Source organism: Electrona antarctica, assembly GCF_951216825.1.
Source record: "Electrona antarctica genome assembly, chromosome: 14".
Classification (NCBI taxonomy): domain Eukaryota; kingdom Metazoa; phylum Chordata; class Actinopteri; order Myctophiformes; family Myctophidae; genus Electrona; species Electrona antarctica.
Genome location: NC_136795.1, coordinates 48424071 through 48437561, shown reverse-complemented (window position 1 = coordinate 48437561; position 13491 = coordinate 48424071). Strand labels below are relative to the sequence as shown.

The window sequence follows — 13491 nt, the reverse complement described above, 5'->3', positions numbered from 1 at the left end:
CTTTAGTCTTCATGCTGAATCAATTAAAAGTCCCCAAACCTCAGATACATTCTAGAGGCATATTGGTCAAGTTAACCTATGATCCTATACAGAAACTGCCCCGCAAGCTCGACACCTTTTTATTTATTTATTAGGATATTTCTAGCATGCTCACTCTCAGAAGCCTCTCTCAAAATAAAAAATAAATCAAAAATGTGCCGCTAATCAGGACCAGCTTGTTCTAAGTGATCAATGGCACTATATAAGGACCCCGGGGAGCAGCATAAAACCTGTGTGAACAATCAACAATATGGCTGATTTATTGCTGCTAGATTATTTGGCCAACCGAGCTATGCGGAGAGAACGCATCTTCAGAGACCGGGCTAATTTTTTTGAGGAGGATGACGAGTGGCTACGGTGCCGCTTTCGGTTGCCAAGGCACTGTTTGGTCGAGCTGTGCGATGCACTGGAGCCAGAGCTGACCAGACAAACAAACAGGTACGGAAAATGGTTTCAATTGAATTATTTTTGCCCAGATTTAGACCTATGCCATGCAGCAGTTATTTGTTTACAATGCATTATATAAAATAAATGAAGCCTGTTGCCGTTATTCATTATTATTATTATTATTATAGGTCACATCCCATCCCTGCACATGTGCAGGTTTTCTGCACGCTAGGATTCCTGGCCACTGGATCCTTTCAACGACTAGTAGCCGATAGATCCGGGATCTCTCAGCCATCCCTCAGCCCCACGCTCCCCAAGGTGCTGGATGGCATCATCCGCCACATGGTTCCAAAATACATTTCATTCCCCTACAATGCTGAACAACAGCGACCAATAAAACAGGACTTCCATTTCACTGCAGGATTTCCAAACGTCATCGGGGCAATAGACTGTACCCATGTGCGCATCCGGGCACCTGTGGAACCATACCCATTTTTAAATAGAAAAGGCTACCATTCCATCAACGTGCAGTTGATTTGTGACGCACAAATGATTATTTTAAATGCAGTTGCCCGTTGGGGGGGCGGCAGCCATGACTCCTTCATCCTGCAAAACAGCAGTGTGGGCATGCGTCTCGCACAGGGGGCTGCTGGAGACGCATGGCTCATTGGTGAGTGTTTTTTCAATTGTATATATTTAGTGCCATTCCCCCTCACTTGGCTCATGGACATTAAATTGACAGAATTGTATGGCTAACCATATCTATCTCTATACCAGGTGATAAAGGATATGCCGTGGCAACATGGCTCGTGACGCCACTTTTCACGCCCGAGACCCAACAAGAGAGGGAATATAATGACTGCCATGTCAGAACACGTGCAGTTGTGGAGCGTGCCATCGGGAGGCTGAAGGTCCGTTGGCTATGCCTGGACACGGCAGGAGGGACGCTCCTCTACAAGCCCGATAAGGTATTTTTCAAAAAACACACACACACACACACACACACACACACACACATTAGACCATCATGAGCTGAAAACGGTAGGCATTAAGGCATGCTATAACAGAACAGGTTTTGTTCAGTCTATTCATTTGTTCCCATCTATAGGTTTGCAAGATCACGATGGCCTGCTGCGCGCTCCACAACATCGCCGAACGGCATGGTGTGCCCCTTCCAGAGGGACTGGCACTGCCCCCACCTGCAGACATGCCGGTGGACCCACCCATTGGCGCAGAGGCCAACAGGCCAGTACTGGCCATGCGCCGACAACTGATCGCTTTTTGAAGTAAGGATGAATATAGTTTAATTTAATTTATCATTTTACTTTACGTTTTTCGACCCTCTAATTCAGTTAGTTTTAAATAGTTTAGCGGATTTGATATAGCCAGTTTGTTTCTTGATCACATGGTAATAGTTACACAATACAGTTTCATATCGGTTGTTTTCGTTGTACATTTTTTTCCCTTCAGTTTGTTACTTCGTTAGTTTTAGTTAACTATATAATAACCTTGAAGAATAGACACATGAAGCAAATTCAACATTTCGTTTAATGAATTTATTCATTTCTCCTGGCAGTGGCTATGGATTCGAGGGCTGTGGCGATCCTGCCCAGAATCCCCACACCCTCCTCCATGACAGACGCGACCCTCTCCACCGCCCTCACACCCTCCTCCACGACAGACGCGACCCTCTCCACCGCCCTCACACCCTCCTCCACGACAGACGCGACCCTCTCCACCGCCCTCAGCAAATGCCCCTGGTTCTGCAAGACCTCGGCTGATACAACTTCTACCCGGGCGTCCCGGTCAGCCACGGGGGCAGGCTCCGAGGCTCGCCTAACTCTGGTTCTTGCAGAACCAGGAGCAGAAGCCGAGGTAGAGGGCACCTCGTCGTTGTCTGGTGGAGGCCTGCGAGCAGCAGGGGCAGAGCCGGCGGTGGTGGTGGAGCACTGAGCCCGAGGCTGAGCGGATGGCCCTGCAGACGAGGCCTGGGAGGTGGTGGTGGTGGTGGTGGAGCGCTGAGCCCGAGGCTGAGCGGATGGCCCTGCAGACGAGGCCTGGGAGGTGGTGGTGGTGGTGGTGGAGCGCTGAGCCCGAGGCTGAGCGGATGGCCCTGCAGACGAGGCCTGGGAGGTGGTGGTGGTGGTCGAGGACAGCGTGCGGCACCGAGCTGCCTGCGAGGTGGTGTAGGCACTGGAGCGCCGCGAGGACGTGGACGCCACGGAAGCAGCATCATCTGTTAAAAAAAAATGAAGATTATCATTTGATGAGCCTTTTTCCCCCATTAAAAATCAGTTACAATTATTTATTGTGCCTTTTTCCTTATTTAACAACATCGTATATTTTATCTACATTTAGTTATGGAGCAATGCTGCTTGAATCGAGTGTGTGTAGCCTGTGTTGTGCTCAATATCAAAGGAGAAGCAGGACAGTTCAAGTCTATAATGTGTTGATTAAATGCAAGCCTATAGGCCTAATAGTTTAAATACCATCAGATGCGTCCAGCTGGAGATCTAAATCCAGCGCATCGGTGTCCATCCCCACCGCGCCTTCTATGCCGTACAACGACACCTCTCCTATAAGAATTGTGTATTGTTTAATGTAGGCATATAGAAAAGAAACAACAATCATGCACAAATGTAACGGTATATGGATATAAAAAAGTAGACTGGTACCAATTATGGCACGGATTCGCTCGTCCATGGGCGAAGGTGGTGGTGCGTCGCCCGGTGGCGACGCACCACGCGTGTATCCATGCGTGTATCAAATTAAAAGAACGGGCTGTAGGCCTATATTCATATTCATACCTCTCCACAGCACTGACGGAGTTCACTTGCTGGGTGATTTCTTTCCAACAATCCGATTTGTTAAAATTGGTGAAGCCACTGCTCACACTGCAAAATAATATATTTTTGTGGCGTTCTACGCCGTCTAACATGACCTCAATTTCGACAAAGATGTAATTGCGTTTCTTTATTCTCGCCGCCATGGTGATCTCACAAACTGCTGAGTCATGCTTGAGGCCTTTTATGGTGTGAAATGGGGCGTGGATCAATGCAAATGAAGTTATCCGGTGATTTTCCGATCATTTGGCACCCGCTCGCATTCACCTGCGTACCTCACAACATACACCTGCGTACCTGTGGTACACACCGCTCTTTGAATTGCACGGCAAAACAACGTTGCGTGATCGGACGGAATTTCCCGCATCTGTTTACGCTTCCGTTACGCTTCCGTTACACTATGGCGTATTTCTCCTTTGTGAATGAGGACCATAGTGTTTGTTCACCACCAAGTGTCACTGGTGCACAGCCTAACACACAGACAGACACTCACAGGCCAGGGAGGAGGGTTTGTACAGTACAGTACCACTCTCTTCAGACGGGTCTGATTTGTGAGGGGTGCTAGCCCCTCCTATATAGGGGAGAACGGGGGAAGATGAACCACTTTTTGCTTAAGTTGTCCTGGAAGCAAGGCAAAATGAGATGGCGGTAAAATCTAATGATCTACCCATATTTCAGGATGTCTATCAATTGAAATGATGCGTAAGCATCTATGACAAAGGGCCATGAAAATATGACCTTTTTAAAAAAAAGTGGTAATGTGGCTCAATTTGCCCCAGGTAAGGGGTAAGTTGATCCAAGTCGAGGGGTAAGTTGAACCACATGATATTTGAATGTTAAAAGCTTGAACAAATAATGTATTCACTTATCGATAATATAATAACAGTTTTCCCTTTTGCAAATAGTCTTATTTATTATTTAAACAATATTAAGTAAATTAAATAAAGTTTGTTATTCAGAACCTTATATTTGGCCATTAAACTTCTCTTAAATGAGTATGTACATGCAAATTAAAGGTCATTCAGTATCATTTGAGTAGCAAAGACTTAATAAAAAAAATATGAATAACGATTCCCATTGACTCAATTTACCCCCGGACATTGGTTCATTTTACCCACAGCCTCCATTTTTTAAAACAATGACTAATAAGTTACTTCGGACCATTTATTTGCTAAATGATTCACATGGTTCTATCCATTGGCAAATCATCAACGTGTATGATATTACATTTTAGACCTAGGTACATGTTGCTTTGTATAACAGTCATTGTACATGATGTGTCGAAATTTTACTTTGACCGACAAAAAACTGTTTTTTGTGTAAACGAATGTTTTCTACTTTCCTCACGTGCTTCCCAACTTCACAGCCAGGTGTAAATGATGGATGCTTACTAGATTTAAGGTCACATGGCAACACAGTTTTCTAGTTTTCTAGATAAAGGGGGTGGTTCAACTTACCCGCTGGCTCATCTTCCCCTGTTCTCCCCTACAGGTGTAATGTTTGTTTTTAAAACGCCATTGACAATGAAGGGAAACTTTACTTCATATTGTCCCTCATTACATTGTTGTCTCTTTATTGTTAATGGCATTTAATGTTTGTGTTTGCACTGTTTGTTTTACATCACATGACATCACCTAATCAACATGAGTTAGACACACACACACACACACACACACACACACACACACACGTGTGATTTTTTAATTGTTAGGTGTACAACGCAACTTGACAAATACGACTGACTACATACATTTCTCACCTCTGGCACCACCGTGTGGGAGCTCTCCGGAAGGCCCAGAGCTCCCTCTTCGCCCCCTCTGGTGCTCCTCTTTTAGCCACCTCCAGTTCCTCTGCAGAGTCTGATGTCTCTGGTGGAGTGCCAGACATGCACGCCTATGACAGGCCCGCCTGGCTGGCTTCTTGGTTGGGGGCAGATCGGTAATCACCAGATCATTATTCTGTGTGAAGGAGAGAAGAAACATGATCTGCATGCACAATAGGAGCACTAGATAGACTAGGAAATCGGAGGGAGAACGAGGTTGAGGATGAAGGAGCTAAGCCCAACATAATACAACATATATTGTACATACGTCGTCCCAGGTGGTCGTCAACGGGATCTCAGGGTTGGTGTCCCTGAGCTGCCGGAGGAGGCGGTCTGTCTCCCGTCTCCTGGCGAGGTCCTTAAGAAGGTCCAGCTCTCCCTGGCCTAGAGCTACATGGACCCGGTCCAGGTGCCGCTCCAATAACCTGCCCCCATGATCACACCCTGGGACTGGACAGAATCAGAATCATCTTTATTGTCACATCACAGTTTTACAAGTAAAAAAGTGGGTTATCTTATCTACACTAAAAACACAAATAAGGGTCTCTTTCTACAAGAAAATAATAAACGTATATAGTACCTGGACAGGGGCAGCAGCGGATGTTTGTCCGGTTGTTGCAAAGGTTGAGGAGATATTTCCTCTCCTTTACGTTCCAGACAAAATGAATTAGCTTCAGGTGGCCCGACATAGAGCCAACCGTCAGCGTCTTCAGACAAATATGACAGGCAGGCATTCTAAATATTAAAAGAGAGGGGTACCAACAATCAATGCAATGGTACCAACATCAATGCAGCATGGAATTGTGAATCTTATCCAACAATAACGGAATATTATTTTAGTTTTGTACATGTTTGAGAGGCTTAATGTCATCAAATGGTTGTCCGTGGCCAAATAAGTAATGGGCCTTGATATGAAATGGGTTGAAAACCACTGCTCTAGAGACACACACTCACACAGAACAGAGCACACCTGAATTCCTCCACCCCGTCCCTTTTCATTGACTGATTGAAGTATTAACTGTATGCAGAATAGGTACATTTCAAGCACAAGTATACAAAACTGTGGATAACATAAAGCATTACACTTGTTTACATAGGGTGGAGCAAGCTTATTTATCTTATTGCCTTGCTCTCCTACCACCTCCACCCCCCCCCCCCCCCCCCCCCCCATAACATGATGGGAACTATGTACAAAAACAAATTTCACCCACTTTTTAACTTGTAAGGGTTCACCATAATCATTTAAACTCCCATCAACTACACACACAAGCTCAGGTAGGAACGAGAAGGAATTATACCAACCTTAGTTGTAACAAACTTTCAGCTTGAATTGACCAACACACAGTGGTTAACCTCAAGTGCAAGGAACTACAGGGCTGACAAGAGCGTGCGTGCGTGCGTGCGTGCGTACAGTTGTAATCCACGTAACCTTTTGCCCCTTAAAATCCCTCATTTTACTAAAGGTAAGAAGCAGCTCTCTGCTCAAGAAGTGAATACATCAAGGCAGTTGTCTAATGTTAGAATTGAAAGAATAATAGGTAGATGGAAAAATTTTAAAATTCTATCAACTGTTCTTCCAGTCACTCAGGCTGATCTCTTAGATGACATGGTAATTGTATGTGGAGCATTAACATTAAACTACATCTTTTTTGTAGAAAAAAATACATTTGTGGACCATTAACACCTCTGTGTAAGAGTGTACTTTGAAGTCATTGTTTTTTTTTCATTGTTCACAATGCCATTTCGCAGGTCTTCTTTTTATTTGTACACATAGCCTAATATAATGGTAACAACTTTTGCATTTGTCACAGCTTATCATTTTGCCAAAGTCTGCCCTGTTACAGTATGAGCAGACAGAAGGTGTTGCTGTGAGTGGATCCATGCTACGTGTTAATAACTGGCAATACATTGTTTAAAGAATAATTCAGCTTTAGGCAGGTCTGCTTGCATCATTTCTTCATCTCTGGGAATGTGATTGATGATTACAGGTTGCTTTGACCAAACAACAAAGTCACAGTACTTGACATCGCATACTGCCATGTGAAGTTGGACTTGGTGGTAGTACTGATGACTTTTCTTAAATTCAAAAGATTTGTCTAGGCAGAACTGTGTGTCCTCCCTACTCCCTGCCAGTCCATCACGGTATTTGTATGGGCACTTAGTCTCAAGTGTTCCTCTCCCACAACAGGAACAGGTCGTCACTCCATCTGGTGATGATGCCCCAAGATGTGGTGTGTCTTCATGTAGTAGAACACATGGTTTTGCTTCAAAGTGTCTATGGGTTTTTTGCATCAATTCTATGTATTGTCTTCTGGCTATGTCCTCCTTTTCTCTTCCCCAAATGACAGCATTGCAGTTCAAATCAACATCGTTGTAATGCATTATATCTTTGACTAGTGTAATTTTACCTGAATCAGCTTTCACTGTGCATGTGCGATGAAAGGTGGTGCTAGTTATTCTTCCAATTCTGTGTGTGTGCCAGGCCTTCGTTTGGGCTTGTTCTTTACTTGTAACCTTAAGGTTTACACACTGCTCATGAGTTAACCTCTGTCTTAGTTGGTTAAATGTTAATTCACTCCTCTCCGGTATTTCATTTAGGTTAAGGCATCATACAGACCCCGCTCTGCCAGAGTGTCACAGTCCTCTGTTTCTGATGCTGTGTCAGTGTCACTGTTGTCCATAGCTGTGAGAATAACTGCTTTAGGTGCCACTGTTCTCAGTTCTAGTATATCGTCATCTGTCAACACTGGGGGAAAAAAATAAAGACAACTAGAAAAGGATTGCTGCAAGCAGCGATAAGGCAGGACCAAGCAGGAAGGTAATAAGAATAATATACATAATAAGCCATAGAAACATGGAAGACTGAACGTGAAAAAAGGACCATGTAATTGTGACAGAGTCAGTTTATGCCAAGTTGTCTGTACCTGGATTTGAACCCATGACCTTGTGTTCCAAAGAGCTCTACCAACTGAGCTATCTGGACACCATCAGTTGCAAAATTTGTTTCCTAGTTTTGGGTATCATCTCCCAAAACCGATGTTTTTTAGATGGTCTGCACTGTTCAGGCTCACCACATTCACATACTGCACTGTCTGTGTTCTATGAACACTGAAATAGAATAAAAGCAACACAGCACATTTAATCAATATGCTATTTTCTTTATTTTATTCATTTCTAACATTACAAGAAAAAGGTTAACAAACAATACAAAAGTTTGTATTATTTTGTGTATCATCCTCAAATGTTCAACTCAGTATTGTGTAGTCTGTAGTGTATGTCTTTATCTCTGGTCTCAATTGGAGTTGAGTGTTATGTTTACAAGGACAGGTCATGACTCCAAACATTTTAACCAATTAAATCCTATGCTAAAGTACTTTGATGTCTGTTCAATAGCAAAAATAGACAATTTACAAGTTCATGATACATGAAAGTCGTGAGCTTGTAAATCTGATATTTTTGCTCACTTTCTGCAAAATATGTGACAATTGTCCACCAAGATTTGATGCATTTGTTGACTATAGTGACTTTCCCCAAATTAGAGAATACTGTGTGAAAAATGTGTTTAACAGAAACCTTCTGCATACAACATGGTCTTGTGTTCATAATCATAATCATTTTAACCCCAGTAAAACTAACGTTCCTGTGTAAAGCTGCCAGGCAGGAGATATAGCTATGCTGGCTGAACCATTTACTAATCAAAATTGCCACTCCTTTACTCCTGCTAGAGCCCTCACTGAAGAACACATGTCCCACCCAACCTCTACACACGCTTTCAGACTCTTCTTTAGATATATGAGTCTCTTGTAAGAAAACCACATGGTAATGTATGTTTTTTTGGTAATTATTAGACTTTAGACCGCCTTCTTCACCTTCTTTCTTTTGATTGGGCTGCCCAATCTGTTGACATCCCTTGTAGCGTAGTGCAACCTATTATCTCTATCCGTAGCCAGTGTTAGTAATGAAATTCATGAAAAAATGTGTGGCTACATTATTTATATTAAATCCCAGGGGACCATATGTCATTTGACCATTTATTTGTAATTACAAAATAGTTTTGTTTCAACCTATTGATGTTACCACAAAGCATATTCTGAAAGATATAAGACAGATCTCCCTCTCTAAAAGTAGGGGGGGGGGGGGGGAAACGTCCTTTGTTCAGGGGCCATTGTTTGCCTTATCCCAATTGACAACCTTTGTTAATTTATCTTCTGTCAGATTAATGAGACGGATTGCAAGAGAAGGGGCAAATGCATGTACCCCAAAGAAACCAATATCTTTACAAATTTTGACTAATTATTGACCTAACCGCTCTACCAGCAGAGTCCACCAATGTTCCAATTCCAAGATCCTGAGACATGGAATCATCCAGCATAAAACTCAAGTACTTATATGCTTCAGTTTAGTCCAGAGGCAGGGTACCAAATGAGAAATTCTGAAGAGATCTTTCTGTACCATTTTTTTAGTTACTCTGGTATATCATAAGCCTCCAGTTTGAACAATATCCAGGCATCTTCTGTAGAGCAGGAGCCAGGAGGACTATGTCGACCAATTGGAGTAAGACTGCTTGGTTTCAGTGGTATTTGGCATGACCCTCTACCATAGAGGTGCACACTCACCAAAGGACGTAGGCACCGCAATAGTTCTCATGCGGTTTCCCCGGCGATTCCCCTCTGCCCAGGGTTTGATCTGCTCCAAACGTAATGAAGACACTTTCATCCTTTGTATTTTCCTCCGATCCATCAGGTGACAGTGTCACAAACTAGGTGTAAGACAAAACATACCAGCCGACATCAACCATTACATAAAATATACACAAACGAGATTAAAAGAGATCTCTACATAGTGCTTGTGCTTGATGTTGAGTGGGAAAGTGAATTGAATTAGATGATACCTTTACAGGGGTCACTTTGTCAGGAGAATCCCTCTGGATTCTGGACTCTGCTGATATAGAGAGGCAACTTACAGTTAAACCTGGACTCAGCTGAGAAATATAGTCCGCACAGATGTACATGAATAGGAGTTGCAACTGTAACTGCTGCATAGCAATTATGAGAAGTGAATGGTTCTACATGAGTCATAGTTTTTTCTATTGACCACTGTCTGAACGTGTACATTTGAGTGGTGCAACCACTCCTATAGACAGCTGTGTGGCTGGGTCTGTCCCTGTGTTTGTCCGAGCACGGAAATGGTGTTATTGGGCCTCATTCACAACGGCGTTTACGCTCATACCGTTACGTAACGTGAGCGTAGCGTGAGCGGACAGGCATTTACGTGGATTCCCACATTACGTGGGAATTCATGAACTTGAACGTGAACTTGACGGTGACGTCGGATGGTCGGAATCTCCGCTAAAAGCTGCGCCACCTCAGAGGGTAGTGTACGGCTTGCGTAGATTTATTCTGAAGGCTTTAGTCTTCATGCTGAATCAATTAAAAGTCCCCAAACCTCAGATACATGCATTCTAGAGGCATATTGGTCAAGTTAACCTATGATCCTATACAGAAACTGCCCCGCAAGCTCGACACCTTTTTATTTATTTATTAGGATATTTCTAGCATGCTCACTCTCAGAAGCCTCTCTCAAAATAAAAAATAAATCAAAAATGTGCCGCTAATCAGGACCAGCTTGTTCTAAGTGATCAATGGCACTATATAAGGACCCCGGGGAGCAGCATAAAACCTGTGTGAACAATCAACAATATGGCTGATTTATTGCTGCTAGATTATTTGGCCAACCGAGCTATGCGGAGAGAACGCATCTTCAGAGACCGGGCTAATTTTTTTGAGGAGGATGACCAGTCGCTACGGTGCCGTTTTCGGTTGCCAAGGCACTGTTTGGTCGAGCTGTGCGATGCACTGGAGCCAGAGCTGACCAGACAAACAAACAGGTACGGAAAATGGTTTCAATTGAATTATTTTTGCCCAGATTTAGACCTATGCCATGCAGCAGTTATTTGTTTACAATGCATTATATAAAATAAATGAAGCCTGTTGCCGTTATTAATTATTATTATTATTATTATAGGTCACATCCCATCCCTGCACATGTGCAGGTTTTCTGCACGCTAGGATTGCTGGCCACTGGATCCTTTCAACGATTAGTAGCCGATAGATCCGGGATCTCTCAGCCATCCCTCAGCCGCACGCTCCCCAAGGTGCTGGATGGCATCATCCGCCACATGGTTCCAAAATACATCTCATTCCCCTACAATGCTGAACAACAGCGACCAATAAAACAGGACTTCCATTTCACTGCAGGATTTCCAAACGTCATCGGGGCAATAGACTGTACCCATGTGCGCATCAGGGCACCTGTGGAACCATACCCATTTTTAAATAGAAAAGGCTACCATTCCATCAACGTGCAGTTGATTTGTGACGCACAAATGATTATTTTAAATGCAGTTGCCCGTTGGGGGGGGGCGGCAGCCATGACTCCTTCATCCTGCAAAACAGCAGTGTGGGCATGCGTCTCGCACAGGGGGCTGCTGGAGACGCATGGCTCATTGGTGAGTGTTTTTTCAATTGTATATATTTAGTGCCATTCCCCCTCACTTGGCTCATGGACATTAAATTGACAGAATTGTATGGCTAACCATATCTATCTCTATACCAGGTGATAAAGGATATGCCGTGGCAACATGGCTCATGACGCCACTTTTCACGCCCGAGACCCAACAAGAGAGGGAATATAATGACTGCCATGTCAGAACACGTGCAGTTGTGGAGCGTGCCATCGGGAGGCTGAAGGTCCGTTGGCTATGCCTGGACACGGCAGGAGGGACGCTCCTCTACAAGCCCGATAAGGTATTTTTCAAAAAACACACACACACACACACACACACACACACATTAGACCATCATGAGCTGAAAACGGTAGGCATTAAGGCATGCTATAACAGAACAGGTTTTGTTCAGTCTATTAATTTGTTCCCATCTATAGGTTTGCAAGATCACGATGGCCTGCTGCGCGCTCCACAACATCGCCGAACGGCATGGTGTGCCCCTTCCAGAGGGACTGGCACTGCCCCCACCTGCAGACATGCCGGTGGACCCACCCATTGGCGCAGAGGCCAACAGGCCAGGACTGGCCCTGCGCCGACAACTGATCGCTCGTTTTTGAAGTAAGGATGAATATAGTTTAATTTAATTTATCATTTTACTTTACGTTTTTCGACCCTCTAATTCAGTTAGTTTTAAATAGTTTAGCGGATTTGATATAGCCAGTTTGTTTCTTGATCACATGGTAATAGTTACACAATACAGTTTCATATCGGTTGTTTTCGTTGTACATTTTTTTCCCTTCAGTTTGTTACTTCGTTAGTTTTAGTTAACTATATAATAACCTTGAAGAATAGACACATGAAGCAAATTCAACATTTCGTTTAATGAATTTATTCATTTCTCCTGGCAGTGGCTATGGATTCGAGGGCTGTGGCGATCCTGCCCAGAATCCCCACACCCTCCTCCATGACAGACGCGACCCTCTCCACCGCCCTCACACCCTCCTCCACGACAGACGCGACCCTCTCCACCGCCCTCAGCAAATGCCCCTGGTTCTGCAAGACCTCGGCTGATACAACTTCCACCCGGGCGTCCCGGTCAGCCACGGGGGCAGGCTCCGAGGCTCGCCTAACTCTGGTTCTTGCAGAACCAGGAGCAGAAGCCGAGGTAGAGGGCACCTCGTCGTTGTCTGGTGGAGGCCTGCGACCAGCAGGGGCAGAGCCGGCGGTGGTGGTGGAGCACTGAGCCCGAGGCTGAGCGGATGGCCCTGCAGACGAGGCCTGGGAGGTGGTGGTGGTGGTGGTGGAGCGCTGAGCCCGAGGCTGAGCGGATGGCCCTGCAGACGAGGCCTGGGAGGTGGTGGTGGTGGTCGAGGACAGCGTGCGGCACCGAGCTGCCTGCGAGGTGGTGGAGGCACTGGAGCGCCGCGAGGACGCGGACGCCACGGAAGCAGCATCATCTGTTAAAAAAAAATGAAGATTATCATTATTTTGATGAGCCTTTTTCCCCCATTAAAAATCAGTTACAATTATTTATTGTGCCTTTTTCCTTATTTAACAACATCGTATATTTTATCTACATTTAGTTATGGAGCAATGCTGCTTGAATCGAGTGTGTTTAGAATAGAGTTCTCAACGGGCCTGAAAATTAAAGCCCGGCTCTAACTGGGCCCGACTGGGCCAGCCCGAGGCCCGGCTCGGCCCGAACAGTTCTCATCATTTTAGGCCCGAAAACCCGACAAAACCCGAGAGAAAAAAAAAAAAAAAAAAGATTGTTAGTGTGCGCACTGCGCAGGCAGCGCCATGTTGCGACTCGCGAGTGAGAGAGAGAATGGAGTCAACGGACATTATAATAGTTTTCTAAATGGAAACATCACAATCATGTTCAGTTGTTGAAA

At 44.5% G+C, this 13491-nt stretch overlaps 1 protein-coding gene across 1 annotated transcript; it reads left to right on the top strand.

Moving 5' to 3' along the window:
• Positions 1 to 10832: 10832 nt before the first annotated feature.
• LOC306937274 (putative nuclease HARBI1) lies at positions 10833 to 12674 on the top strand (the record flags this gene model as incomplete). The annotated part of the gene is made up of 5 exons (XM_079520940.1): positions 10833 to 10978; positions 11496 to 11599; positions 11707 to 11897; positions 12034 to 12214; positions 12505 to 12674. The coding sequence occupies 4 exons, from the start codon at positions 10833 to 10835 to the stop codon at positions 12211 to 12213; spliced, it is 621 nt and encodes a 206-aa protein (XP_079377066.1). The 3' UTR covers position 12214; positions 12505 to 12674.
• Between the last annotated feature and the right edge of the window lie 817 nt (positions 12675 to 13491).